Consider the following 27,953-nt stretch of genomic DNA (forward strand, 5'->3'; position numbering starts at 1 on the left):
TGCCACAGCTATCTAGACACGAGAATATAACATGTCTTTTGAAAAAACCATTACTCAATCAATCCTCTCAGCTCCTGCACCTTCATTATCTTGCTTCCACTTCTCCCCTTGAAGATGATCCGTGGCACCCTCAATCTCATCCTCGCACCAGAGATGCACCTCGGCGTGCGCCAGCAGCTTCCCCCAGCGCTTCAGTACCTCCTTGTCGAGCGTGCCGACAGACATGCTGATGGTATCCGCGTCCTCGCGGCGCCAGAAGAGCCAGCTCCCGCAGGCGGTGCAGAACCCCCGCGCGCAACCCTCGGTGGCGTGGTACCGCGAGAGCGTCGTCTGCGAGGTGAATGCAACGCTGGAGGCTGGTAGTTGGTGGAAGTAGGCGATGAGGGAGCCGCCGTTTTTGCGGCACTGGGAACACTGGCATGTCGAGCCCTAGGAGGGGACTGTTAGTTTATGAGCTTTGGAGAGAGGGAGAGACGTGCGCTTCTCTTCCAGTCGTGGATGTCTGGGAATGTCAAGGTGTATCGGACAGAACCGCAGAGACATCCACCCGATACAGTCGTAGGATATTCCTCTGAAGCCATCTCTGAGTAGTCCACGCAAAAAAAATGTATATCCAGAGGCCGAGTATATGTCCAATACGTCAATATTGCACGAGCGAGAGTGATGATATGATGATGGAGGTTAGAGTTTTGTTCATGTGAGAAGAGGAACCCCTCCTCTGCATTTATATAGACGCGTTGTGGATGCCCATGTCAACGACGCCTTTGCTCTATTTCTATTTCTCAGCCAACCGCCGTCTGTCTGCGTCGATAAATTGTCGCGTCACTATCATGACATCGAAGGGCGTGAAGTGCGGGCACCCGCAGATCGCCCTCACGCCTTGGTATTGCACATGGAATGTCTCTTACACCGCCATAGCTCTCGAGGATATAAGCTGTAGGATGACCCTGGGATCAAATTACCTCCCATTTCGCAATCCAGCCGACACTCTCGCCTGCGTTGCGGACTATACACAGCCGCCCTTCTTTGGGATCCTGCTCTATCCCGTCTAGCACCTTCTCAGCGGCGATGGATCCAATTGCCATGCCGTGACCCTCACTGAGACTGAATGACCCAGTGGTAACAAAACCAATGAGATCCTCTGCATTGGGAACAAGCGGGTGGCCGTTCATGTCGGATTGGTTTGCTGGTTCGGAAGAATAAGGCGTTGGTTTGGAGATGAGTTCGCGCGCAAGGACACGCTTCAACGAGTCCAAATCACGAGGCTTTGACGACTTGGAGGCCTTGCTCTTGGGTGTCGTAGAGGACGGAACGCGGGCGAGCCATTGGGAACGGATATCGCACGGGAGAGAAGAATGTGACGAGGACTCCGGGGGAATGGTAGCCGGGACCTCGGCTTCAGATGAGGGTGGGATGATTGTTGGAGGAGGAGGGAGACGGTAGATGCGAGCGCAGGGTGTGACAATGCCGCGGGAGAGTAGAGTGATTCGGACGGTGACGAGTGCATTTGCTGGTATCGTGGTAGGTTGAGGGATCTCAAGGAGCTGCTTGAACGAGTCCTTGGAGATCTGCTGCAGCCCATGAAGGCCCGATGACTTCTGTTGCGTTGACTTTTGCGTCGACTCGTCTTGGTCAATGTCCATGGGGTCTTCGTTTTGATTATTCGAGGAGCGCCGTGCCTTGGTCGACTTGAACAACAACTCAAAGTTGCTGGCAAAGCCATCTCCAATCTCGCCCTTCCTCCCTCCACCCAGATCCAACGACTCCCACGCCACCCTCTTGCTCTTTGGCCGCCTCTCCCAAGCAGCCTTTCGCTTCCTCCGCTCCTCAAGCTCCCACTCAGCGCCAGCTGCTGTCCCGGGAAAGTCTCCCGGGAACCAAGGCTGGCCGCGTTCGAAAGCGACCTGGCGAATCTCGTCCATCCCAGCGAACCGTGGGTTGCCCCCTGACGAGAGGGGGTAATGCACCAGACTGTACCAGATCGGCTGTATGCACTTCCAGGGGGCAAGGAGAGTCCATGTGCCATGGGTTTGAGTACTTGTGCCAGTGCGTGACGCCAGGAGTGTGACAGGAATGGGAGGATCGTCTGCTGTTGGCTTCAACAGAGATCCAGGGGCCTTTTTCGTCTTTCGTCGATCAACATTTTTCTGTGAGGGGAGCTGCGACGCGCGATGGCGGGCGTCTCGGTCAAAGATGGCATACGGCACTAGGTTCTCTTCTGCTGGCCAAGCCGCAATCTTTTCAAGAAGTTGTAGCTGCGCGTCTGCATCATCAGGGACCTCCAGCCGCCTGGGAGGATACCTAAGACGAGGGTCTTGGACTGGGAAGCTGAGGACAGAACCAGCAGGCAGTGTTGCTGCGTTGCTAAGTCCAGCGAGACCTCGGAAGAGCTCCGCATGCTGATCCTTTGCCTTGTCTTTCGAAGGATAAGGTGTTAGCACGGAGAGCAGGGCCTCAGTTGAGCCAGGACCAGTGAGGTCAATGCTGCCAATCTCAAATCGAAGATCCTCGATGTAGAGTCGGGGGTTCTCCTGTTTGATCAGTTGCAGCAGTTCATTGAAGAGTTCGAGAAAAGCCGAGGGATGAATGCGAAGAAACACTTGTCTCTGTTTCTTTTGAGGTTCTTGGACCTCAGTCTGTGTTGACGACTCGGGGTTCCAGAGAATTGTGCATGGACCGATGACTTGTCGTCCTGTGTTGGTCTTTCGACTCAAAATGCCCGTCCACGATCGGGTTCCCAGTCTCCATTTCCTGCCCTTCTCGTTCCAACATGAATCTTGGACAACTCCAACTCGCTTGAGGACCCTTTCTATTCCAACAGAGTTTCCGTATAATCCAATAGTACTCATGTAACTCATCTCCCATACCACGGCGCCCCTGTCACCCTGCGCTCGATGAGTTGGTCGGCATATCTTTTCGTTTGGTGTCAACGGTATAGCGAACCGCCAGAGGGGATTTAGAGGGTCTGTCATGCGCGCTCTCTTGGCGTGCCATGCATGTGTGGGTAGCCAAGTCTTGTTTAGTTGTCGTTTTCGAAACTTGGCCATAGGTTTTGGGGGCTCATTGAGCTCGTTTCTTCGAATCTTGGGTCTCGGCGCTCTTCCTACCACAGCCAATTCACTTCCGGGGTTTTCGTCTTGCCCATTCTCCTTGGCCTTTTCTAACGCAGCCCGTCGTTTTCTTGCTGCTAATATTCCTAATCGTCGCGCCGTCTCTGCTCGTATCCGTCCCCGAGTTGTCCTAGGTTTCCTCCTCCTAGCTTCTACCTTTGGCGTATTATCCTCGTTCATCTCCTTTTGCGCGCGCGATCTCAACCTGCGCGGAACTCGCTTTGGGTTGTGACTCGCCGTGCGACGGCGCAAACCTCGAGGAACCTTCTGAAAGGCGCGGCTGCTGCCCACAGCCTTGGATGTGGCCATGCTCTGCTCAAGAGACCGGATCTCGAACTCGTGGGCGGCCACAAAGGCCTGGAGGTCGAGTTCTCCATCCTTGAGGGCGGCGTCGGCGGGCTGGGCGGGAATGTTGCGTGCGATGTGAACCTTGGAGCGCTTCTGGGCAAAGTTGTCGCTGCGGGCATTGGGCGCTGGGGCGTCGGCCTTTCGCTTCTTGGCGCCTTGCCCAGATGAGCCTGCGGTGGCAGAGCCAGGAGCCATCGCGAAACTATCGGGTCGTGTCGTGTATAAAGGGTTGGAAGAGATGTGAAGTGTTGGTAGGAGAGGACGCGAAATGATGCAGAACAGAAAATAAAGCTTTATCGATAAGCACTATGGAGGATGCGCTTCATGCCCCTCCAACCCACCACGAATCGACTCACAACTCACAACATTTTTGCCCAGAAGAGAAACGTCAAGTAGATTCTTCTTGTCTCGGAGTTTTATCCGTCATTGGGTATTGAAAATAGTGTCCTCAGCCTTTCCTTGAAATCGCTGTGGTGAAGGGGTCCAATCAGTTGTCCGCTCAACGATGCCTTCATTGACAGGCCATAAGGAGAAACAGTGTCCCACAACTCATGGAATGGGATATGCACTGCCAAGAAGCTGGGCAACGAGATGTGCAAACAACGCGGCAGCCGCAACTACTTGAATAACAAGACTATGATGATCCCTGCGAGTGGAATCGAATCATTCGTATTGAGTGCTATATCTGTACCTATACCAAACCCCTAACGCTCCCTTTCCGTGATGAAATTGCTCTCTATACCTCTAATAAGGTTGCCATAACTCCTATCCGTTTCCAATATCCCGGACTTCCCCGACCTGACTATTCACCCGCGCCCTATCCTTTACCCAAGTGTCCCTACCGACTATACCAAACGCCCAATACCGAAGAAACGCGTCTGATGAGTCTGATGATGCGTTGCTACATCTAGACTCGTGAGGCCTTGAACTTCTCCTTCTGCCTCAGTCTGCAACGCTGTAGTGCCTCCTCACAGTCTCAGCGAGCTGCCCTGGAGGTTGACACTTGGAGCATAGCCTGTGGCCCCTAGAACGACGTCAATATGCAGGCTCGACGCGGTCGAAGATGTAAAAATGCAGATGTGGTGGAGAGCGTACCAGAACTCGGGCGGATCTACAACGTTGGGCGTGCAAGGCCTCTCGTTCCTCTCATAGTTTCGACACCACTTTCGAACGACCCAGGCATGGTGTCTGCATCGAAACTCGACCTGGGAGAGTTGTCAGTATACGATAAGCGAGAACGTGTAGTCGAGAGTATCGAGGTTTGACCTACATAGAAGTAATCGCACATTGTCAAATAATATCACTCTCAACAACAAACAAAGCTTCAATGGATGACGATCGTTCTTCTTTCTCGCCTGATAAATCTTTGCTCATTCCACCTTTTGTTTCCTCCCCCTTCCACTTCTACCTCCTCGCAGCAAGCAGCAGCAGCCGCCCCCGAAAGTGCAGATATGCCCAGGCATGGGCTGCGCGGTGAGACGGGCTTTCGAGGTCGCCGGGGAAAAAGAGGGCACATCACACTCCCCTCCCCGGGGCCTCAAATTGCTTCTGCCCGGAGCGCCATTCGAGACCAAGCGATGCAACATGCAACGGTTGGCAAGGACGCGGCAGACGAATCGGGAAGTGTTGTCTGAGAAAACATCAGCCCCGAGTGCGGGTCGAGTTTTCTCTTCCCCCGTGGGGAGAGGAAACGGTCTCTTTTTTGCTGTGACTGTGACGTCTTTTGCTGGGATTGCTCGAGTATCTACAATGGCAGGGGATTGTTTAAACGAGGTCAGATCATGCGAGAAAAGAGGAAATCTCTTGATCTTTACTTGAACATTGTAGCGGTTGATCTTGTTGATCAGGCTGTGATTCTAAACGTCCGTTATTCAGCTCACCACGGTCTCGGCTGATTCACCAGGCTGAGTGAGACTCCTGTCTCGAGCGCCGGGTATCTCTTGTCTTTGAGCTTCATTGCTTCTGCCAAGGTCAAGCAAGCATACCAGCAACCATGTTTTTCCCCAATCCTTCTGACCCCCCGGTCATGGATGAAACAGAGCGAACCGGTGGCGGATCACAGGATCAGATCGAGAAGATGACCCGCATATGGCTTGAGTCCAAGGGAGAGGTTAGGTAGGTTTTCCAGTGGAGCTCAGCCGCTAAGATACAACCTCAGCCCCCCTGTGGCTTCCGCTGGCAAGGGCCTTCTCTTCACCTGTGGCGCTGCAGTTCGCAGGGGGTCCTTCCCCCTAAAGCAAGCCCGTTGCAGGTAGGTGCTGTCTGTCATCGTGATGGAATTACATGTGACGATAACCTCATGCACCTTCAGTTCATCCTCTCACCCACTCGCGCCGCACCGTCGCATCGCCCACTCCAATAAGTTACAACGTCCCCTCGGCTAAATACCTAGATCCCATCTTAACTCCATCCCACGTGAAATAAACCGCCGTCGTCAGCGGCCCATCAGATAGCGGCGATAGGGCACCGCACAGCTCGGGCGAGCTCCGGCAGCCACTAGAGTTGGCATCGTCGTCGTCTGCCAAACCCAGAGCGGCCGCGCCAGCAAGGAAGGATGTCCTCTTTAAGTAAGGACCCTCCCTCTCCGCGTTTATCATGACGCTACCCTCTCTTTTTCTCTGTTTGTCTTTTCGAGCCTCTGTGGGGGGCTGGCTGGTCGCGTTTGTCAACCTCATTTCTGCTGAGATGCGACAAACTGTGCATGGTGCTATCAGTTGGAAGCCGTCTTTAGCTTAAGTGAGCCTGGCTTACTCCGACTTGGAGAAATCTCTTGGATACAAGATGAAATGAGAGACATTGCTTGCTAACATGGACTTTCTCAAACCTCAAGTTGGCAAGGCTCGAAAGGTGAGTGACGTCTCGTCTCCACCCTCAAGAATGAACTCATGCTGACACTCACCAGCCTAAATTTGAGCTTCATCTCAAGGTACATCCTCATCCATAGCGGCTGAGCGAGGAATCCTGACTCACCTATTCAGATCTACGACCTCAACAATGTCCCTCTCGTCTCGGGCCAGTCCTTCATCAAATGGAACCTCGCCCACTCCATGAACGCCGAGCACCGCGGCCGCACCGCAAAGTGCCCCATCGCCAACCACAGGGTCGACTACAGCTTCGTCACTCTCGTGCCCTCTATCCGCATCTCCATAGACCGTAACAACAACCTCGCCGAGTGTCCCATCGAGTTCGAGGTGATCCAGGAGTTTGGCATCTCCGAAAAGATGACCCTTGGCGTCGTCCGCCTCAACCTCAGCGAGTACGTCGAGGAGAGTGAAGCTTTTGGCAAGGATGTCGCGTCGCCTGGTCGCATGCGCAGCGGCAGTATTGGTGTCAGCCCAACTAGGAGCGCGACAGGGCGTCCCCGCCGCGATTCAGATGTTGTCGAAGATGGCATCGTGAGGAGGTATCTCATGCAGGACAGCAAAGTCAACAGTACCTTGAAGATCGGCATTCTTATGGTCCAAGTCGATGGCGAGCGCAGCTACGTTGCTCCTCCTCTCAAGACGGCCCCCGTGTTTGGCGGTATCGGCGGCATCATGGGCGAGTCAGTAGAGGACGACGCCGGACGTATGTTTACCCCTTGATCTCGTGCCTCCGACTTGACTGACTAACATGCCCTCATAGCTGTCCCCAGCATCTCAAAGTCACGAGATACCGCAGAGCTCCATGATCTCTACCGCAGCGTCCTCGCCGCCTCATGGTGCCGTCAGCCTTCGGAGCTGTCGGCTGAGGAAGTCATCGAGGACATATTCAGCGGCGGTAATGGCTGGAAGACCAAACCCCAAAACGCCTCACCAGACACAGATGGTGATGATGATTATGACGACGATTTGGACCACCGCGATACTCTTCGTCCTCGTGATGCCCGTCGTGTAACTCACCTCAACGTACATCATCACGGCACATCTCCCACCACGGCCTCCTCACCAACACACGCTCAGCCTAATCACGGTCCTGTCGGCTCCTCCCATCGGCGTTCGTCCAGCAACTCGAGTGATAGGAGCTTCTCGACTGTCACCGTGACGCCCGCCAACCGGCGCAAGGGGGTGCGCATCCATGAGCTCGACCACTCTCGCAGCCTCGCTAGCATGGCCTCCACCATGTCGCTCAGCAGCGATGTCCTCCGCGAAGTGGGATTTAAGGGGACCCGTGAGGTGAGGGAGGATGACGTTCGAAATGACCTCGTCGCCTGGAGGATGCCGGGCGACCCGCAAGTCATGTAGACGACGGGTATTGGGAGTTTGGATGGATGGGCACTGGGATACATATTGCGTTGGAGAACATAATTTGAACTATACCATTATCAACAAAGGGTTTCAACAGAGGAGTACAGCATTGATTGAAATCATGACTTTTTTGAAATCTTGAATCGTTTCATTCATCCCTGGCGTTCCCAATTCAACGGAACTCCCTCTATCTGTGTCATCTAGATTCTACCAATAAAACCCGTGCTTTTTGTCGTGTTAAAAGACGTCCATTCCATCCATCCTCTCTCTAGTTATATACCCATTCGTGAAAACAAAGGAATCATGGCGCATGTGTTGATGTTGGACTATTTTGCTGATCAAAGCCGTTCCCCTGTTTACAGGCCCTGGATGTTTCCTCGCACACCGCCCTTGCCGCCAACCTCGCGGATGGTCACGGTGACGCCGAGGTCGGCCAGGACGTTAATCGTGACCTCGACCTTGCCGTCGGCCTTGACGCCCTTGAGGGCGGCCTCAGCGAGGAGGTTGCCGATCTTCCACACCTTCTCGCGCTTCTCCTCCTCCTCATCCGAGTCAAAGTCGGAGTCGTCGTCAGAGTCCTTCTCGCCATCCTCCTCGGCCTTGGTCTTGGGCTCAGGCTTGGTCACCTTGATGTGGGTGCCACCCTCAACGACCTTGATGATCACATCACCACCCTCCTTGGGAGCGGGGATGCGGACGACGCGTCGAGCAGGGGCAGCAGTCTCGGCGGGCATGATAGGGGTGAAGACGTCCTCACCATCGGCACCGACGGTGATGACACCAATGGCGTTGGAGATGTGCTTGACGGTGGTAACGGCGGGGTGAGTGGACTGCTCAATGTCGGCAGCCTCGTACTCCTGGATGAGCGAGGCCTGGAGAGCAGCACCGCGAGCCTGGAGCTCGGAGGGGTTGATAGCGGTGGCGGAGGTAGCGGGGGCCAGGATGTTGGTGGTCTCGGGGAAGATGCCGCGGAGGTTGTTGGCGATACGGGGAGTGTGAGAAGTGCCACCAGACAGGATGACCTCGTCGATATCGAGGACGTCGAGGCCAGCCTTCTTGACAACACCCTCGATGAGGCGGTTGAAGCCCTCAAACACCTTGCGGCCAACCATCTCGTATCGTATCCTGTTGATGGTGACAGAGAAGTCGTAGCCGTCCGCCAGACTCTCCACGCTGAACTGAGCGTTGCTGCCCAGGCTCAGGGCTCGCTTGGTAGCCTCAGACTCGAGTCGGAGCTTGGCGAGACTGCGGGCGTTCTCTCGGGGGTCGACGTTGTGCTTCTTCTGGAACTCCTTGGCGAAGTGGTCCATGAGAGCCTGGTCCAGGTGGACACCGGCGTAATCGTAGTCGTGGGCAGTGGCCAGGATGGTGTACATGCCGCCGCGCGAGGCGACAACGGCAACATCAGAGCGGGTTCCACCAAGGTCGGCAACGACAATGATCTTGTCCTCGACGGTAGCCTCGGGGCGAGCATCGTAGGCCAGGACGGCGGCGACGGGGTCAGAGATGAGCTGGAGGACCTCGATGCCGGCATTGTTGGCGGCCTGGATCAGGGCCTCTCGCTGCTTCTCAGAGAAGTTGGTGGGAACGGTGATGACGGCAGAGGTGACCTTCTTGCCCAGGTAGTCGGAGGCAGAGCCGACGAGGCGTCGCAGGTATCGGGTAGCGGCCTCAGAGATGGAGACGGTGGAAGTCTCCTCGTTGTCCTTGTCCTTGACAGTGAAAACGACAGAGCCGGCAGCATCCTGGGGGTGGGCAGAAGCGTGGGAGTGGGTAGGGTCGATGGCCTTGAACCTGGGCGCTTCGAGTTAGTACGGCTTCTACAGGCTCGATACAATGGTAAAGGCGTACTCTTGACCAAGGAAGTCTCGGAAGTTGGCGATGGTGTTGTCGGGGTTGCGGACGAGGAAGTTCTTGGCCTGGCCACCATAGTACTCGTCGCCATCAACGTAGGAGAGGACGGTAGGAATCTGTCGGTCTGTTCAAAGAACAGTTAGCTACTAGTCTCAAGCGCACAATATAGAATGCAATTAAGCAGGCTCCAAGACATACCGCCGTCCTCGTTGGCAATAACCTCAGCCTTGTCGTCAACAGTAAAGGCAATAGAACTGTTGGAGTTGCCAAAGGTAATACCGATGGCGACTCGGTCGCTAGGCTCAGGGCCCGGCTTGGCACCCGCGTTGTCACTCATGTGGTCGGCTCGAGGAGATATCGTCGAAAGAAGAGGAAGGCGTAAAAAAGACCGGGTCGTCTTTTTTTTTGCTCGTCGTCGACTTTGAGGGTTGTTGTGAGTGAAGTTTTGGTTGGCGATGGTGGTGGTAGTGGGGTTTCTTTTCCCTCAGGGAAAAAAACTGCCCGCTAATCGCTAATCGCCCACATTTTTCTGGTGGCAGCCGAGTACGTACCGCTCTTATCGTTATCAGTGCCCCACCACGAATCCGTCCTCATGTTTTCTACCGTTGCGAGGCTGTCTGAGGCTGTCGCATTGAGACCTCTCCTTTGACTATCACTTCAACAACGAGCTTCCCACAGCAGGATACGCCCAAAATGGCCTCTGAAGTTGTATTCGTGCTGCCAGGCGACAACATTGATCCGTCTCACATCCCCTCACATCCCAAGAAGCCTCTCCGTCTTGGCCCCGGCTTGCGCCATGTTCCGCCCAACGACATCGTTCCTACAATCGCCGGCCAGCTCGTCACAGACCGACAGAAGAATGCAATTCGTGTAGAGAATGCTCGAGGAAGGGTAAGAACTACTTCTACGTTCAAAAGACGCAAGACATCCGAGCTAATCGTCTTCAGTACTCCCCCCGTGTCGGTGAACTCGTCATCGGAACCGTCCAGCGCAGCGCCGCAGAGATCTTCTACGTAACCCTCTCCGACTACACCGCTCCCGCTCTCCTCCCGCAGCTCTCCTTCGAGGGCGCCACAAAAAAGACCCGTCCCCAGCTCGTCCCTGGTGCTCTCGTCTACGCGCGCGTCGCTCTCGCCAACCGCCATATGGACCCAGAAATCGAGTGTGTGTCATCTTCAACGGGCAAGGCCGACGGGCTAGGACCTCTGACCGGTGGTATGCTCTTTAACGTGTCACCCGGAATGGCTCGGCGTCTTATGATGCCAAAGAGCGTGCAAGAAGGCCGCATCGCGGTCCTGGAGGAGTTGGGCGCTGCAGGGTTACAGTTTGAGACAGCAACAGGACGGAATGGCAAGTTTTGGGTCGACAGTGAAAGCACAAAGACGGTTATCGCAGTGGGCAGAGCAGTACAAGAGACGGACGAGAAGAGGTTAGATGTGGAAGATCAAAAGAAGCTTGTCAGGAAGATCATCAAGGAGTTGAGCTAGACACGCATATGGGGAAACTTGTTGCCAGTTTGGCTGTTCTTATCAATTCCTCAGTTGTACAAGGCTGTACCAAAATAGATACCCGAGAACGAATACTCCTGGTCCGTCTTCTATTAGACAGACGGTCCTTTCTTCCCTTGCCCAAACGCCCTTGTCCTACACGTCGGTCTGACGCTTCTTTTTCGGTGGACCGGTAGCCTCCGATACCCATAGACGCTGTGTTGTAACGAGAGTAAGAATCAAGTCGCTCTAAGAAAACAATAAAGTCAAGTAAGTGGTGGCCCAGGACAAGGCTTGATATCCGGATAACCTCCTATCCGTTCTCGCTCAATGCCCTAACCATGCAAAGTTCTAATAGCAATCCAACGCCAGCCGTCCACGTTCGTTCTTTTTGAACAAGTTTTGTTCCTGTGAGCCAGGTAAAATTAATCCTCGAAAACATCTCCAATTCTTCAATACCACTGTCCCCAAGGACGCAGTAATTCACTCTCAGCGCTGTTGGCGGGCGGAAACGGGTCAAAAGGCCTGTCCTACACGCCACTCATCTCATAGTCGACCTCTTCGGGCTCTGGTAGGTTGATGGGCGCCACGTTGTGAATCTTGGTCATATGTCGTTTCCAATTGTCTTTACGAGGGAACCCCTTGCCGCCTTGCTTCGAGTAGTCGCAGCCCGGTACAGAGCAATGGAACTTCTTCTTCTTTTCGTGGCGATCATTGATGTGTCGCTGAAGATGAGTCTTGGTTCCAAATCCCTTGGGACAGTTAGGGTAAGGACATTTGTGATCCCTTGTGTGATATCGCTGATGGTGCCTGATAAAGGTTAGTTGGCTCGTCGCCACTATGGAGCGCAATACACTTACTTGAGCTTATGCGGCTGGTCAAACACCTGGTGGCATCCAGGCTCATCGCACGCATAGGCACCGTTCCTGGGGGACAAGTTGGTCGCGCCGTTCCTCGGTGAGACACTGTGTTGGTAGTCGGATGAATTGGCCACCGAGTTGGGGGATGGTGTATCAAGCTGCGTAGCAGGAGTGTTTAAGGTCGAGGCATTGGTAGAGGCGGGTCCCGGTTGAGGAGTAGAGGCATCAGAGGGATAACTGGCGTGTCGGGAATTGAGGTCAGGCATAGGACTTAGATGAGAGTGTGAGGGAATCTCATCCATCTGCACATCTTGCACCTCGATAGGCTCCTGCTTAAGTACCGACTCGTTCTGCGTGGGTGTAGGCGACTGGATGATCGGGAGGGGTTGAGGATTGTTAGGAGGCAGCGTCAACGGAGAGGGCGAGTCTGTGGGCTCTTCTCGATGCGATGGACCTTCTGGCGTAGGCGACGCTTCTGGCAAAGGGCCGGGGTTCGGTGATGATTGAGCCATGTACATCTGGTAGTCTGTTCGATGCCATACCTCGCTTTCGGTCGAGGCTGGCATAATATCCATAGGGTTCACAGTACCAGGAGCGGGATTAGTAGGCGGGGATTGAGACGCATTGAACTTGAAGGTGGTCGGCGGGGAGTCTGGGGGAGTTTGCACAGCCCCCTTGGGCAGGGTAGACGGCAGAACAATCGGGGAGCCAAGAGCCTGGCCAGAGGGCGCTGGCAACGACTCGCCGGCTGGGGGTGTTATTTCGGTCGGAGATTCAGTGGGATCACCTGCAGTTGTGATTCGTTGCAAAGGAGCATCGTGAGTAGATCGAGGCATATTGGGCGCGTTCTCAGGAACCTCGGCGAGTGAAAGCGATGTTGGCGAACTCATGGACTGATCTCGAGTGCTCTTGCGACTAAACATGAGCTTCAAGTTGTGCCGTAAAGAGCTACTTCGTGATAGAGTTCGCTGGGGTTGAGCGATAGGCTCAGGCTCCGTGAACATGCCGAATGCTTCTGATGGTATCGATGGGCTGTAGTAGTCGGCGTTTGTTCCGCTGAGGACGCCATTATGGGCATCGCCAATGGATTGGGGCATGTACTCTCCATCGTAAGTGTCGAATGGGGTTGATCGGGGTATTGAGTCGTTGGCAACCTGGACGTCGCTGGGGCCGAAGGAAGGAGCTATGTTGGTGTCGAGCCGAGGCGCGTAGCCTGGATGAGTTTGAGTTTGAGCTTGTCCGTTGGGTTGTGTTAGACCATCATGAGGACCCCAGGGCAGGTCCTTGACCGAGCCATCTTCCAGTCCACCGCGGGTGAGCTCCCTTGAGGGCTTAAACGAGTCCTGCGAGGATACATGACGTTGGTCGTCGACAGCGGTGCCGCCCGAGGTTGGAACCTCAGCCGTCTCAGGGTCGCAAATACCAGAAGCGAGTTGCTTTCTCCGTCGTCGGATGCGTCGAATGACAAAGGGATAGAGGCAGAGGGCGACAAGAAAAACGCCTACGACGACACCGACGACGACACCGGCAATGCCTCCTTTGCTGAGGCCGCGCTTAGCCAAGGCTCCCCTCGCAACAAGATGATCCATCACATGGCGCTTCCTCCAACTTGGACCTGGCAAAGCTTCCATCGAATCGAAACCCGCCGAGGTCGAGGGCGCGCGCGTGGCGAATGCGGAGATCGGATCGGGGCCCAGCAACAGCAGGCAAGAGCTTGCGGAAGCTGGTGTTTGTGGTTGAGAAAGTCGAATGCTGATAGCTCTCGGTACTCGTGTGCTGGATTGGATTGGATTGACGGGCGGGGCGGCAGGCGCTGTTAGGTGGTTTGGGGGGGCTTGGGAGGCCGCCGCCGCTCTCTATGTTCGGCGACAGAGGAGAAGAGAAATGGGGCCCGTCCTCTGGCGAGAGGCTCGTGCTTTCCCGAAGGGTTTGGGGATGGGAAAGGAAGCAAGACAGGGGGAAAGGGGGATATAAGTTTAGAGACTCATGGCATCATGGGGAGAAAGGAAGAGATGCATGAGGTGAGAGGCCTACGAAGCATGGCACGACCAAGTAAAATCCGGGGGCGGTCGGTCGTCAGCAGGGCAAGCGCCGATGCAGCGAAGCAGGAGCACCGCACCGCACCGCACCGCACAGCAGCGCCGCACCTTCTCCAATGCCCAGCTTTTTTTATCGCGCCTTCCAACCAACCGGTCTCTCTTCAGGGCCCTTTCTCAGCCTCCCAAACACTGCAGAGACGGGGCCGAGCTGCTGGACAAAGACGCGTTGTGATTGGACGCGTTGGATAGGTGGGTCCTGCTTCCTGGACGGCGGGCACCCGAAAACCCCGTTAGGTCGGGTCTGAGCCACACTTGCCCAAAACTGCTCCTTTTCTCTTCTCTTCACTCCATCCACTCCACGCCCCCCCGCGTGTCTGGCGTGTAAATGTTTCCACTTGGGTTTAATTCCCTGACGAGATGATACGAGAGACGAGGTTGGTTTCGTGAGCTCGCTCTGAGCACGTGGAGAAGAGCGCGGAGCACCGAGCTGAGTATCCATTCTATCCCTGTCTGCTCAGAAAATAAGCAAATAAGCGCTACCAAAAGCTTGACTTCGACTTGGCTAGGTACTGTACTGGGAAGCTGGCCTGAGCTACTGCGACACTGATGGATTCGCTGCGGGTTTGGTTTTACGATGGAAGCAATCAACTGTTGCAGCACAAAATATCGGCCCGTCCGTGAGTTCACGACTGCCGACGATGACGCTCGCCCAATGAGCAGCATATCTCACGGTCCTGGGTCCCCGACTTCCCGATATCGACCTACAATGCGCTGCTCAGCTGCAATGTAGCCTTGACCACGGATTGCTAGCCCTACGAGGCCAGGTCCATCTCTTGATCCCTTTGCTTGAACGCGACTTCTCGGTCAGCCGTCAATTGACATTTGGATCTGTCATAGTCTCGGCTGACCGCATCACGTATCTGCGAGGCGTTGGCCCAATGCTGTCATCCCCCGACTACACCCAATCGCACATATCCGCGTAGTGATCGTACGGATATCGACGAGATGCCCTCATCGTTGCTCGCAATTATTCAATCTGACCTATAGTCTGGGTATGATATTGCTTAAGTCTCGATAGTCAATGGATCGCCACTTCGCGCAAGTTGTCTTGTTCTAGACCTCGCATCAATGTCAGGGGCATCAAAACTTCTCTGGCCCAGCAGCATCCGGATTATCCAGAAATCGTCACGTCGGATCGGGTTCTTCTTATCTGCCCGGTCAACCTCAAAATACGCGGACCTGGAGACACCAAAAGAAGCGGATTTGACACCAATCTCGCTTTGTGACATGCCAACCAGGCCATCCTTAGCAAGTCCTCCGTTGGCCCCATTATTGCCATGTGAAAATTATCTTGAAAGAAGACCCGAATTCGATCAAGGCTTAACTACTTATTACATATTGCAAAATCCTAGAATCTCCTCTCAAAGTCATCCACGTCCACTTATTAGCCTCAAACATGTTTCGACACCATCTTGGTGTCGAGGCCGAGGCTGCGCCACAGCCACCGATCTGCAATTGACACACATCTCGACCTCCACGTCCCCTTGTCCCACTGGATCCCTCGTGCAGCAAAGTGATACCCTTGTCTTGGCGTGCCCTCGTGCGTTTGGGGGCTATAATCTCGCCTCGCGCTCCCATGAAACATCCTTGGACCTCCGGCCTCTCCGTTGGTGTCTCCATTGTGTGTTGTCTTGTCCAGGCTTGGTTCCAACGCGACGCAACCGATACAAAGCTAAGCCTCGGATGCCTCTCATTGAGGCCTCATGGCAATTGTCTCTTCGCCATACCGGCCAGTAGCTAATTCTCCGAACCCTACCCAGTCGTGTGCCATCAGGCCGGGTCTTCCCCACTGCCGCGCCCTGTCTCCAAGTGGCGTGGCCTCCAATGAAAGCCCCCTACGTTAGGAAGCACATAGCCTCTAAGTTAGCTGCCGACATCACCACCTCAACTTTGTTCCAACATCAAGGCATTCATTGTGAGTGCGATGTCCTGTTATTCAGACAATACTGGATTCTTTCGATCAAGGACATGCATGCCTCTGTCTATCAAACTCGTGCTCTCAACCATTATAGAAAAAAACAAAGCCAACTTGCGAAATCAACCAACCAACCAAACCAAACTGATCAGACAATTTATCGCCATTCTCCATGCCATCCACATCCACAACCATCCACAGCCATTCTCGATCCTCCTGATCACTTCTCAACATTGATTGAAAACAGCCTCTTATCCGCCACAGCCTGATCCCAGATCTTGGAAGTGTACTCAGCTCGAACAGGTCGGCCTCGGTTCGTACGCCATGTCATCTGGTAGTGCATCACAATCACTTCAGCCTGTCGGGCTCTGCTGATTGCGACATTAAGTCGCTGCGGTTCATTCATGAAGCCGGCCTTCGTGGTTCGGACCATGTCGAGAAACACAACATCTGCCTGGTTCCCCTGGGCTTTGTCGACAGTCATGACCTCGACTCGCTCCTGCCATTCGGCGGGCCACTGTTTGACCTCCGCCAAGTACTGGCGCATCGCGGTGCTGTAAGGTACCTGAATCATGATGGTCCCAGGCTTTGTCGAGTATATCAGGCTCTTGAACTCCGAGTCCGTCAACAGCTTCTTGACTTCGCCGACAACCCAGTTGTGATGAGCAGGGTTCCAGAAGCTGCTTCGGTGGGTTTCTTCTCGGCTCTGTGCCAGAGAGATGACGGCTCGATTCTCGTTCAGATTCTTCTTGCCCTCGCCCAACTTTTCGAGATATCCCTTGAGGTATTGCACAGTGGCGGGATACTTCTCGGCCTCAGTGTAACCAGACTTCATCTGACCATCATAGAAGAGAGTAGACGGAAGCTTGTGAAGGTTCCCAAATGCACGCTTGTTCACCAGCAGCTTGCTGTTGATGGCGCCCACCATATCTGCCCGGGCCATGAGGCTCACGCGCATTTGCTCAGCATGAGGGTTGAACTTTAGTCCCTTCTTCTCGGCGTCACGTCGATCGCCGCTCTTGACAAATGGTCGGGTTTGTTTGACATCACCGGTAAGAATCCAGGCGATTGGCTCGAAGAAAGCGATTGGAATCAGTGTAGTAAGTTCTCGGGCATGAGGAGCCTCATCGATAAACACCACGTCGGGTCGGAAGAGCTTTGAAAAGCTGCCGTACGCTGCAACAGGTGTAGTGGCAATGAAGTCTGTCTGTGCGAGGACAGCACGGTACAGCATCGAGACTTGGCTCCGAAGTGACTTCCAATCGTTGCTGCTCAACACCTCACCGTCATCCATTCTTGCCAAAATCTTCTTCAAAGGTGTGAAGCAGTCGTGTTGGTGCTTGGCATAGTAGTCCCATGCCTCTTCATCCAGCGTTGGGGCTTTGTTGAAGTTTCGCTCCACGTTAGTGTGTTTAGCAAGACTCGCGGTTGTCAAGAACTTCTTGGTAAAGTCTGCCTCTGCACTGGAATCACCGTCCTTATCAGACCCGGATTCGTTCAGCTTTGCGCTGTTTCGCATCTCGTATGGCCATCCGTGCATACGAACAACGCGGAGCTTCAATCCTGCAGCCTTGCAGAGCTTGAAGTAACGATCCGCCGCGTCATCGACGGTCTTGTTCAGGTCCACCACAAAGAGAATAGGGCTATGTCGCTTCTTGGATCCAGGACGGCGCTTGGACTGGATCATCGCGGAGACAACCATGTTCCACTCAGTCTTTCCAGCCCCGGGGCATCCATTGACGAAGTAGAGGCCATTGGGGATCTTGGTCAAGCCGTCAAAGGCGGCACGATGGTCTGCGTTGAATGCCTTGAAGCGCTGAACAATGAGGTCTGGAATCCGATGGCCTGGGTACAAAGGATTCTTGAGGTGAGGAAATACTTCGTGAAGGTTGTAATGAGTCCTGAATGGGGTCTTAAGATCCAGGATCATCTCAAAGGCAGCCTTCGCCTTGGCCGACAGTTGTCGCTCTTCCAGTCGCGGCTCTTCAATAAATCGTCGCATCGCGGCGAGCTCGGCCTCGTAAGTGTTGCAGAAGGTATCCCAGGTAATGGTGATGGTCTGGCGGGATGCCTCACTCAACTTGAGATTTTGAAAGTCATCAAGGGAAGACACGGACTGCATTGTGCCCATGAGATCAAGTTCAACGTGTTCTCCATTCTTGTCTTCCCACGATCGAGGTACGTCGACCTTGAAGGCAGCACATCTGGAGACGGCTGAATCCGGGAGATCCTTGGCGTCTTCGTAGGGGTTGGGGATTCGCGTCGCATGAAGATGAACTAGCGAGAACACTCCATTGGCGTTCTCAATGGTGACATCCATATCCACAGTGAAATGGTCAGCCATAGCAGGGAAGATCATGTCGTCAGTCATCTTGGGGACCTTGACAAGAAACAACCAAGACTTAGCAAACGAAGTCGTGAGGCCGGGGATAGGAGCTAGAGGCCAAGCTTGAAATGGTGTGCGCTGTTGGTTGAATCGCTGCAGGACAGCTTCTTCGTTCTGCATTTCAATTATGGTTCCCTCCTCGTGTCGCCAGACATAGAGATCTGTGACGGGGAACGTATGCATAGGAGCGATGGTCTGCGCATCCATAGTTAGCGACCGAGAAACTCTAGCAGAATCATGGGTATTTTTGCTTGCCTTCTCAGAGACCCGCTGGGTCACGGTAGCCACGACGGACATTGTGAAAGTAGGAGAATGATGTTGAAGACAGTAAGGGAGGTTAAAGGCGATATGAGAAGTCAAGACAGTGTGCTTGCTTCTTGCTGATAACGCGTCGCCCCGTAGCTTGGGATGACAGGAGGGTTGGCCGCAACAGAGGGAGGAGGAAAAGAGACTGATGGCTAAGCAACGGCCAGAGAAGACGGACGATGGGGAGAAAGAATAAAGAGAAGAGAAGATGAAGTCAGATGAAGATAACGCGGGTGATGAATCTCTTGAAGTCTTGAGTGCGTTCAGCCAGCTCGACAAAGCGATGATTGATTGATGTTGGAAGCGCAAGAAGCCGTAGATAAGAAATCCCGAAGTTCTGACTGATGGTGAAGGAGGGAAAGAGAGAAGAGAGGCAGGAGGGAGAGAGGAGGGGACTTTATGTTCAAACGAGGAAGGCGGTTTGCACTGCCGTTTGCCCGTAGGCTGCCACTGTCAACACTGTCAAGCCTCAACACTGTCAAAGTCATGCAGGTGAGGAAAAATCTGAGGAGAGTTCTGAGAAATACCCTTCCATTGCCTTTGAGGCAGTGAATCACTGCTTGTTGAGAGGAGGGGATGCACGCACACACGCCCCTGAGAGGCACCTGGTGAAGGTGAAAACGGTGTCTGGTGATGATTCACAGTCGTTGTCAGGTCAACAGCAAAGGTAAAATGGAAAAATCAATCAAACACTTTTCGTCACAGCTATCTACGGGCATCTTGCCTTTACTCGCAGCTTCCATCGGCCTATGAACGTGTGCCAAATACCATACTCATGCTCAACCCTATCTCCCCAACAGATGGTCATCATTCTGTAGCCTAGAATGGGCCTCCCAAACACTGACATGCAGATGAGATACCGCATCGAACATCATGGAAAAAGGTCAAGCCAGTAGCTTTCCATCTCCGTGATCCCAATTGAGGGGAGTTGTTGGGGATTAGGTCAGATCGATGACCACACTCCCAGCTCGCTAATCGGTTCTAGCACCTTCGTTGCTGTCCACAGCCATCATGCTCCCTTCCATCATCTCCGGTGAATGGTGAACTTCATCTTCAGAAGCATCGGTCAGGTTGGTCGTCGAATCGGTGTCGTCATCGTCGACGATGATGGCATCTTGGCCATCGTCGTAGGGTAGCATGCCATCTTCCTTCAGAAGCCACTGCTCGATGTGCTTGTAGAGGACGCGGACCGTGTTGGGAGGGAAAGCGTTTCCAATCTGTCTTTTGATGGACGTCATGGTTCCAAGGAATTGATGGTTTTTGGGGAAACCTTGGAGACTCGCATACTCTCGCAGAGTCAGGTTGCGTGTGCCGTCTGGGTAGTAGAAGTCACCTCCACGGGTGGTGATGGTTCCAGCAAGGCGGTTCGGGTCGTATGGAGCTCTTCGGGGTTCGTAATATTTCACATTGTCAAGATCATGAAGATCATCGCCTGGTCGAATACCTCGAATGGCCTTGCCGATGCTGTTGTAGGGCAACAAGCCGGCTTCTGGACCGTGAGTAGGCTGAGGGAATGGAGGAAGTCGCTCTCCTGGAGCGGCGGCAATGAGAATCAGACGCTTTCTATCCTGTGCTGCGCCCCAAGTGCAAAGTTTGATGACTCTCCATCGCACCGAGTAACCATGCTGCGTGAAGTCGGCGAGAAAGGAGTAGAAGTATTCGGCGTGACGGTGATGTGTAAGGCCAAAAGTCTGCTCGACGGTGATGATACGAGGGCTGAGTTTCTTGAGCAACTGGTTGCAGCTGTAAAGAGCAAAAATGTTGTCGTCATCTTGGGCCGACGCGTGGGTGTGGGCAGGTGAGAAGAACTGACATGGAGGGGAGAAGTGGAGGACATCGACACGCATGTGTTGATTGTCAAACGAGAGAAACTCATCAAGAGACATCTTGAAGAGATGAGTGTCGGGGAAGTTTGTTTCGTATGTGTCCCAAACTTCTGGAGCTTTGTCGATTGCGTATTGGATTTTGAATCCAGCCATTAGAGCTCCTCGCGAGACTCCGCCCGCACCTGAACAAGAGTCGAAAACAGTGTACTTCTGGCCCTTGGCTCGAATCTTCTTTTGCTTGGTTCCATTGTCGTCATCAAGGTTGATGCAGCCCTGTTGGGAATTGAAGGTTGGCGCCCACGATCCTCCTTTGACTCTGGTGCCTCGCCATTGGTTGCTGAGGACTTCCTCAGAGATTCGATACTTTGGATCGAGAACCTCGGACTCGTGAACGCGAACAAAAGCTTCCTCGGTCTGTCTCTTTCTGCTCCCTTGCCCGGTGAAATAGACCTCCAGCTTCTAACGGCAGGTCAAGTGGGTAGACTGCTTCTCTGGGCGGCGTCTTGCCTCTGGGTGCTCGGGGTGGAAGGTGGTCCGGTTGAAGCGGGGATACAGGGCGTTGGTGGTGATAATGGGATAAGGTTTGATGACGGAGGATGGGCTGATATCGACAAACTCTTCAGATGCACTTGGATCATCTTGATTGTAGTAGAGCATCATGCAAACTTCGTGAGCCTTTCTGGGGAGCTTGCCCCAAGCCGAGCGAAGTCTGGTGAAAGGAATGCCGCGGATCTTGATTTCACCGGAGGATGTGCGCCGGACCACAATCTTGACAAGGACGAATTGGACAAGGTAGTCTCCAGAGTCGAACTCGTGGACTTGGAGAAACGTTCCAGGCTGGATGGTGTAGTTGGCGACCCGCACTTTTTCAAGTGCAAATTCGTCGTCATTGAGAAGGTGGTGGCCTGAGGTTCTCAAGTCTACTGTGAGGTCAATCACTTCCTCAGTCGTCGTTCCGAAAATTGGTGGTGACTCGTCGGTGATGGTGCAAGACGAGTCCCGCCGCTGGCGGCCACCAGACCCGGATGGCCTCTCCGTGAGGAAGCAAACCTCGTCATCTTGCTCGAGGTTAATGGAGGATGCCGGCATCCTTTCGATGAGGAGCCAGGGTGAACCCAAGGCAGAGAGAGTGATAGAGTCTAGATCGTTGAGTTAACAGACTAGGCAACCGTAGATGAAAGAAGGAGGGAAACATACCTTGTGATGTGCTTTGATGTGATGTGGAGATTGAAAGAAAGAAAGAAAGGAAGAAGGAAGGTGAAGGAAGACTTCTTCCAGTTGTGTGATTTGACTTTGCGCCTGAATTCGGCGGATTGGCTACCTCATTGAGAAGTGAATGTTGAAGGGGGGGCGCCGAAGGCGTTTGCAGTGACGGCTCAGAGCTGCATAGGTGTTGCGAGGGCAACGCAAAGGATGATAGGCGAGAAACGGTAAAGCAAAGGCAAACGCCAAATTTGCGGGGTAATAATATGGTAAAAATCATAATGGCGCAGAGATTGCGCGCGTTTGAGAAAAAACGCCGAGCAATTGAATAAGTTTGTGATCAAAGTGTTCATCTCTGCCCCCGTTTGCGCGGGGAGAACTCAACTCTTTGTTTACACCGTGAGGTCAGAGTGAACATGGCATTTACTACCTTGCAAACAGAAGGGAAGAATTACTCAATCTGTAAGTCGCCACCGTTTGATTGCCTGATATTGGCGTGACATGCTTTGTTCTTTCAACATGACAGAGGTGACCATGGATCCCTGAGATCGTCATTGCAATACTCTGATGACTTGCTTCGGCCTTTTTCTATTGAGCCACGTTGTTTCAAGTTGGATTTTCTGTATGTACACTCCCCTCCGTACCATGAGTTAGACGTATCAATGCCTTAACCTTATCCTGGAGTGAGAGTTTGCTGACGATGAAGGGCCGAGACGCTTTTACCCACTTTGGGAGATGCGGCCAGTTTCGTAAATATTTCTCCGAGACTCCATAACGCTTGTTTACGCAATGGATTTTTCTAGTATCTTCCTTGTGTATTGGAGCCGGGGTGTAAGTCTTCAGCCTAGCTTTTGTTGAGTGGTCTGTGTTGGCTGCTCTGGCCTCCATCAAGGCCGGAGCAGCTTCGACAAACGACGATGAAGGGACCTGGTGGGTATTAAGAAAGGAAACAGCCTGCGTTCGGATAAGGGTGGCAAGTGAATCTGCATGGTATCTGGTTAGTTCGGTGCCCAAGCATCAAAGTGACCTCACATTGCTCCCTTGGCATGGAGCTGTTCCATGGGGGATCAACAAATGTCAAGAAGCTCGTACAGTGTTCTTCCCTTCTGACTAGGGATACTATCTTTCATCGATCGTGGTGGTTATGGAAACTTCCTTGTGAAGTATACATGCCTCTGGCCCTGAAGTTCATACCCATCTTCGACTCGCTTCCACTCTTGGTAGTGTCGACTTTGGATCCGCTGGCATTTACAAAGTAATACTTTCGCCCCAATACGTGACGTTGGATCCTCACTTCCTTTCGCCGACCAGAGCGCCGAGAAGATACAACCACTGTCCCATCATCCTGACCCTCGGCCTCATTGACATCCGTCACCACTCCTGACACCCTCGCAGCGAAATCCCACCAATTATTCCCGCTCGTTGATAACAGGCTCAAGATATCATGATTAGCTCTCGATCCGAACATGGAAACGCAGTTTCTTAATTGGTAAAGACATCTTTCTTCAACATTCCGTCTCATGTGGCGTTTACTGTAGTGTGGTGCTGGGTTCCTACCAGGGAGTACCGCTTGGAAGTGGTTGAAGCTGACGTTCACGTGATATCCCAGTTCGCAACACCCCTCTCTCCTTGCCTAAGTACTCCAACAGCCTTCAACTTCCCTTCGCACCGCTTCTCTATCAATGTTACCATGAATCATGGTCTTTCCCGGCCTCGCATAGAGGACCATGTCACTCGGCTTCGTGCCGCACAACTCTACCGACCCCCAGTGAACATAAGACAAGCAAGGGCGCAGGCGGTCCCATTTCGCGACGACGAGCTGATGGAAGGGCCGCACAGTTGTTCCGCAGCAGATTTTGATATGCCATGCCTCCGGAGATGCCCTTTTAACCTGGCCGATATTGACTGGGAATCCTCATCTCGTCTCGGTGGTGGACTTGATGGGTACGTCTGGAAGGTGTGGTTCAAAGGGGATGAACCCTTTGTTCTGAAAGTGGTGAGCGAGTCCAGTCTCTTCGTTCTCGCTAGGCATACCGGCTCACTCTATTGATAGTTTTGGGACGCCGAGCCGCCTGAGTTCTACCACTACTTCGCTGTGCAGCGGGAATGTCAGAACGCCGCTCACATCCAAATGATGGAGACGGCAGTGAAACGGGCTTCAGCGGATTCAGCTTCGATTCTCGTCAAAGCTAAGCCAGAAACCAAGTATGATGCACTTGACAACATTCACGCCTTTTCAACCGAGGGGCGCGACCTATGGGCATCTGTCGAAGCTTCAGAGGTTACCGCGATAACCTCGATTCCGCGGATGAGGAAATGCTATGGCTGGCTGAAGTTCAACGGCCAGACTTTCCTTAATATGCCTCCGAAACTCTGGGCGCCAAGTCTTATCATTAACAAGATCAATCGCAATTTTTCCCCCGACAAGGAGTATTTTGCCATTGTTTACGAATTCGTCGAGGAGGGTGAAAACGATCCGGCGACGGTGGAGAAAGTCGACGAGTTCTTGTGGCTTTCTGGCTTCGGGCATAATTCTTCGCCCCTCGAAAAGAATTGGAAGAGTGGAGTGCTCATCGATCTCTCGGATATTGTTCATGCTGGTGGCCTTGGATGGTCTCCGAAATCTTACGGGGCAAGGCCAGCCAACCGCATTTTGAGGCCAACCAGAGGCTGCCGAAGCTGAAAAGAGAGGATGCAATACTCACTAATCGTATCAAGGCAGCGGCGCTGCTTGGTCATGTTGGGTAGAATTGAACATCTTGAACTGACTTGTCCGCTCAACCAAGGGTTGAAAACTTGCGTGGGTTGATCAAGTGGAAGGTCGGTGGGATCCAAAGACATATACAACATATGTTCTATGCTCGGTGCGAGTATACCCAGACACGGCTTTCGTGGAACTCGGTCCCAAGAACTTGTTGGAAGCCGTTGGGATTAGCAGTCTTACATCAACAAGCAGCCTAGCAGTTCAGAAACTGGGATATGGAACTTTGTGTTAAGAGCAGATATCAAAGTTTGGGGGAATGGGCATCATGCTGGGACAGGCGACCCTAAATCTCTGCTTAAACGCTTTTTCGAGACTTTTCTCTCAAGTTAAGAGAAGTAGCTCGTCGCTAGTCCTTAAAATATGTTCCCAGTCTGGACTACCATCAGCCTCGGTCGTCCTCGATCGCAAAGCCCAAAGTTCCTCAAGCACCTCGAGAGCCCTTGAAATATTCCGAAACCGACGTTTTTGAAACGAACTTTGAAGCTTCCATCGAATGGCCTCCATCTGATCGCTGTTCGTCACTTCGCCTCCCGCGATGAATAGGGGGAATAAAAGAGAGGATTCGCCAACGTCGTCGAGCGGAACGCTTGCAACGCTCTTAAGAACGCCCGAAACTTCTGCGTGGATACTGTCTTGGAGGGTAGCCCGTGATAGATCAACGTCGTTCAGGGCTTGCTGGGTAAATGGATCACTGTGTTGTAGGTGCTGTCGCATCTTTCGATATAGATGTATAAGAGCAGCTCCACGGTAAGCAGAGGCGACAGCCTCAAGGGTGGGAGGGGTATCATTTGGGCATTGCCAACTTTTTAGGGCGTCCTCTATGGCCAGATATTGCTGAAAGTGAGTAGAAACCCCAGACTCGGTCGTTTCCCAGCTTAGGTCGGTGGTTTTGGCAACCAAAGCAAGTATCGCGGAAGCAACACCCAAGTAAGTGTCGACTTCGTCTGTGATACCCTCGAGATATCTCGCGTCCAGTAAAGGCTTGGTTCCAATGGTCACGCTCCCAATAATATCATGGTATGCGAAATTGCGCAACACCCACCGGCCTTCAGACGTCGCCTTCAGGGCGTCGGGTCCTCGTCCAGTCTGGTGTTGAGCCGATGTGATGAGATGTTTTGCACCGATTAGGTGGTTATACCAGCTCGAATGACTCCCCAAACACACCTCAGAAGTCAACAGGATAAGAGAAGCAGAGAGGGTGGGCTCGGTAAAGGTGGGTTGGTCTGCTGGGAGGCATACTACCCTTGACAAGGCATGCAGGGCATTGGATCGTGCCTCGAGTGATACAGTGGTATATGACGAGTCCAGGGAAGATAGGTGACCTGAGGCGTAGGCAATTAAAGCTTCAGCAAGTGCAGGTGACTCTATAGCCATGGGTAGAAAGTCTTGAGTTGAGTGAGCAAAGAGTGTCGGAATGGAGGAAGCAATGGATCTTACCAGATAGAAACGAGTTATTATGTTTGCTAACCGTCAAAAGCTCAGAAAGAACTTTGATGTAGTGATTCATAGCATGACGTCTCCTGAGTGACTCCGTCTGGAGTGGTAGGCAAGCCAATGGTCTCGTCAAGGCCATCGACTCGGGAACTGGCTGAGGAAGAGTCTCCTCTGCTGTCCCACTTGCTTCAGTCACGGAACTCCGAGAAGGAGGCACAATGCGACGGATCGGATCCCGGATACACTCGAGATTAAGCCTAATGCATGCCCCGCATACTGGGAACGTGTTTTCCATGCATTTCTTTCGCCTGGTTGCTAAGTTAGCGTGTGTCCAGTACTGGAGATGTTGCCGAAAATCTGCCTAGGAGATAATGACCTGAGAAAGAAGGATAGCTTGGGGGCTATATACTGACCTGTATCTACAGGTTAAGCATCCTGTCTTGTCATGCTTAGAGCCTTTCCTCCTTTGCACTGTTTTCTCTGGCATCTTGGGTTTGGAGGAGTCGTTGCAGTTGGTTTGAGGTGTGACTGAGTGTGGAGGCAGATCCAAGACCGAACGAGGTGTGGCGACAAGGCACTTTTTGGCGTCTAATTGCACCCAGCTTGTTGCATTAGTCATGTTTGGACTCATGAATATTCCGATAGCCAAGCTTAGACCATTTATATAACGAGCTTTCTCGATTATTGCCTAGATTGCTATTCTATCTACGGGATGCTGATGACAACCTTGCCCGTATGGGTCGAGCTCCAGAGGTAGTCATACGCCGCCCTGGTTTCCTCAAACGCGAAGACCCGGTCAATGACAGGCCGGATTGACTTGGCCTCGAAGCAAGCCAGCATGTCTTGAAGCTGCTCTCGAGAACCAACAACTACGCCACGAACGACACAAAGTCTGTCGAGCGCGAGGAACGCTGCATCCGGGCCTCGAAGCTCCTTGCCCGCCCCTAACGGGTCCGGGTTGGTGATATGGCCAATGCAGTTTATCTGCCCATTAAATCCAATGGCATCAAAAGATGCTTGAAGCGTCAAGGTTCCGCCAATCTCGATAATGTAGTCAACTCCCTTGCCGTTGGTGATCTTTATGGCCTCCGCCGCCCAGTCAGGTGTCTTCCTATAATTGACAACGTGCGTTGCGCCCAGAAGCTTGGCTTTTTCAAGCTTCTCGTCAGACGAAGACGTGACAATGGTCTTTGCTCCTGCAGCATGGGCAATTTGCAGCGCAAAAGTCGAAACTCCACCGGTGCCTTGAAGCAGAACCGTCTGGCCGGGCCGGAGCGGCGTGAGGCCATACAAGGCGTTCCACGCAGTCAGTGCAGCGCAAGGAAGGCAAGACGCTTCTTCGAATGAGAGATAGTCCGGGATCCTGACCACGCCAGTCTGGGGGAAGATGAAGTATTCACCCAGAAGACCCTGGATCTCGCCACCCAGTTGAGTAAGGCCGATCTCGCGTGTTAGTCGGCCGGCAATATGATCCTGGGTGAAGTTGGCCAAGACTCGATCCCCGACCTTCCACCCAGTCACTCCCTCTCCAATCTCTTCGATGGTGCCTATAGTTTCAAGTCAGAAACGCAAGGGCAGCGTCGGGGAATCTGGGGCCAACAAACCGGCACCGTCACTCCCGGGAACCACCGCATCCGGCCCAGGGAAAGGATATGTCCCAATCGCCAATATTCCATCCCTCCAGTTTAGAGAAACAGCCTTGATTCGGACCAATATTTGACCAAACTTGGGAGGTTCCTTGGGAACATGGCGAAGGGTTAGGCAATCGAATCCCTTTTTCTCAGGGAGCCAATACTGCTTGAAGGTTGTTGGCGCCATCTTGTATTCAAAGATTGATAGAAAAGAAGAGATTTTTTGTTGGTTGGATTGCAATACCTGAGAATCTGAATCTATCTTGTCGAGGGTGCTCCCTTCCCTCTCGCAGCCATGGGCTCCTCTTATAGATGCGTCATATCTATCATATCTAAGCAGTTCACAAGGAAGATTCCTAATATCGCTAATTGAGCGTCTGTGGCGCTTTTGGCGTGTTGTTCCGGTATCAGTTCCTCTCTCACATTGTTCGCTCAACGTGTGTGATGCGTCTGGCGTGATGGGCGCGATGGGCGTATTCGGCGTAATTGAGTGTGGGGCAAGGC

The 27,953-nt window shown here is 53.1% G+C and overlaps 10 protein-coding genes across 10 annotated transcripts; 4 read left to right on the forward strand and 6 right to left on the reverse strand.

The window, feature by feature from the left end:
* Positions 1-54: 54 nt before the first annotated feature.
* On the reverse strand, positions 55-3,653 carry MRS44_004602 (uncharacterized protein; the record flags this gene model as incomplete). Its single annotated transcript, XM_046275602.2, has 2 exons — positions 55-405; positions 963-3,653. The coding sequence occupies 2 exons, from the start codon at positions 3,651-3,653 to the stop codon at positions 55-57; spliced, it is 3,042 nt and encodes a 1,013-aa protein (XP_046136263.2).
* Positions 3,654-5,451: 1,798 nt separating this feature from the next.
* MRS44_004603 (uncharacterized protein) lies at positions 5,452-5,842 on the forward strand (the record flags this gene model as incomplete). The annotated part of the gene is made up of 3 exons (XM_065622267.1): positions 5,452-5,573; positions 5,617-5,709; positions 5,770-5,842. 3 exons carry the CDS (start codon positions 5,452-5,454, stop codon positions 5,840-5,842), a joined length of 288 nt encoding a protein of 95 aa, XP_065478339.1.
* Positions 5,843-6,266: 424 nt separating this feature from the next.
* Positions 6,267-7,681, forward strand: MRS44_004604 (uncharacterized protein; the record flags this gene model as incomplete). The annotated part of the gene is made up of 4 exons (XM_046268855.2): positions 6,267-6,305; positions 6,361-6,384; positions 6,437-7,025; positions 7,083-7,681. 4 exons carry the CDS (start codon positions 6,267-6,269, stop codon positions 7,679-7,681), a joined length of 1,251 nt encoding a protein of 416 aa, XP_046136261.1.
* Positions 7,682-8,040: 359 nt separating this feature from the next.
* Positions 8,041-9,875, reverse strand: MRS44_004605 (uncharacterized protein; the record flags this gene model as incomplete). Its single annotated transcript, XM_046268856.2, has 3 exons — positions 8,041-9,478; positions 9,536-9,662; positions 9,737-9,875. The coding sequence occupies 3 exons, from the start codon at positions 9,873-9,875 to the stop codon at positions 8,041-8,043; spliced, it is 1,704 nt and encodes a 567-aa protein (XP_046136260.1).
* Positions 9,876-10,231: 356 nt separating this feature from the next.
* On the forward strand, positions 10,232-11,025 carry MRS44_004606 (uncharacterized protein; the record flags this gene model as incomplete). Its single annotated transcript, XM_046280918.1, has 2 exons — positions 10,232-10,429; positions 10,486-11,025. The coding sequence occupies 2 exons, from the start codon at positions 10,232-10,234 to the stop codon at positions 11,023-11,025; spliced, it is 738 nt and encodes a 245-aa protein (XP_046136259.1).
* Positions 11,026-11,555: 530 nt separating this feature from the next.
* MRS44_004607 (uncharacterized protein) lies at positions 11,556-13,516 on the reverse strand (the record flags this gene model as incomplete). The annotated part of the gene is made up of 2 exons (XM_046268854.2): positions 11,556-11,835; positions 11,886-13,516. 2 exons carry the CDS (start codon positions 13,514-13,516, stop codon positions 11,556-11,558), a joined length of 1,911 nt encoding a protein of 636 aa, XP_046136258.1.
* A 2,603-nt stretch (positions 13,517-16,119) lies between these two features.
* MRS44_004608 (uncharacterized protein) lies at positions 16,120-18,582 on the reverse strand (the record flags this gene model as incomplete). Its single annotated transcript, XM_046270701.2, has 1 exon — positions 16,120-18,582. One exon carries the CDS (start codon positions 18,580-18,582, stop codon positions 16,120-16,122), a length of 2,463 nt encoding a protein of 820 aa, XP_046136257.2.
* Positions 18,583-19,562: 980 nt separating this feature from the next.
* Positions 19,563-21,506, reverse strand: MRS44_004609 (uncharacterized protein; the record flags this gene model as incomplete). The annotated part of the gene is made up of 2 exons (XM_065622268.1): positions 19,563-20,821; positions 20,882-21,506. 2 exons carry the CDS (start codon positions 21,504-21,506, stop codon positions 19,563-19,565), a joined length of 1,884 nt encoding a protein of 627 aa, XP_065478340.1.
* A 1,804-nt stretch (positions 21,507-23,310) lies between these two features.
* MRS44_004610 (uncharacterized protein) lies at positions 23,311-24,303 on the forward strand (the record flags this gene model as incomplete). Its single annotated transcript, XM_046268853.2, has 2 exons — positions 23,311-23,616; positions 23,674-24,303. 2 exons carry the CDS (start codon positions 23,311-23,313, stop codon positions 24,301-24,303), a joined length of 936 nt encoding a protein of 311 aa, XP_046136255.1.
* A 402-nt stretch (positions 24,304-24,705) lies between these two features.
* On the reverse strand, positions 24,706-27,636 carry MRS44_004611 (uncharacterized protein; the record flags this gene model as incomplete). The annotated part of the gene is made up of 5 exons (XM_046283939.2): positions 24,706-25,769; positions 25,822-26,126; positions 26,232-26,468; positions 26,528-27,365; positions 27,423-27,636. The coding sequence occupies 5 exons, from the start codon at positions 27,634-27,636 to the stop codon at positions 24,706-24,708; spliced, it is 2,658 nt and encodes an 885-aa protein (XP_046136254.2).
* Positions 27,637-27,953: the final 317 nt, after the last annotated feature.

The sequence above is a fragment of the Fusarium solani genome, assembly GCF_023522795.1.
Source record: "Fusarium solani strain SB1 chromosome Unknown bctg00000002, whole genome shotgun sequence".
Lineage (NCBI taxonomy): Eukaryota > Fungi > Ascomycota > Sordariomycetes > Hypocreales > Nectriaceae > Fusarium > Fusarium solani.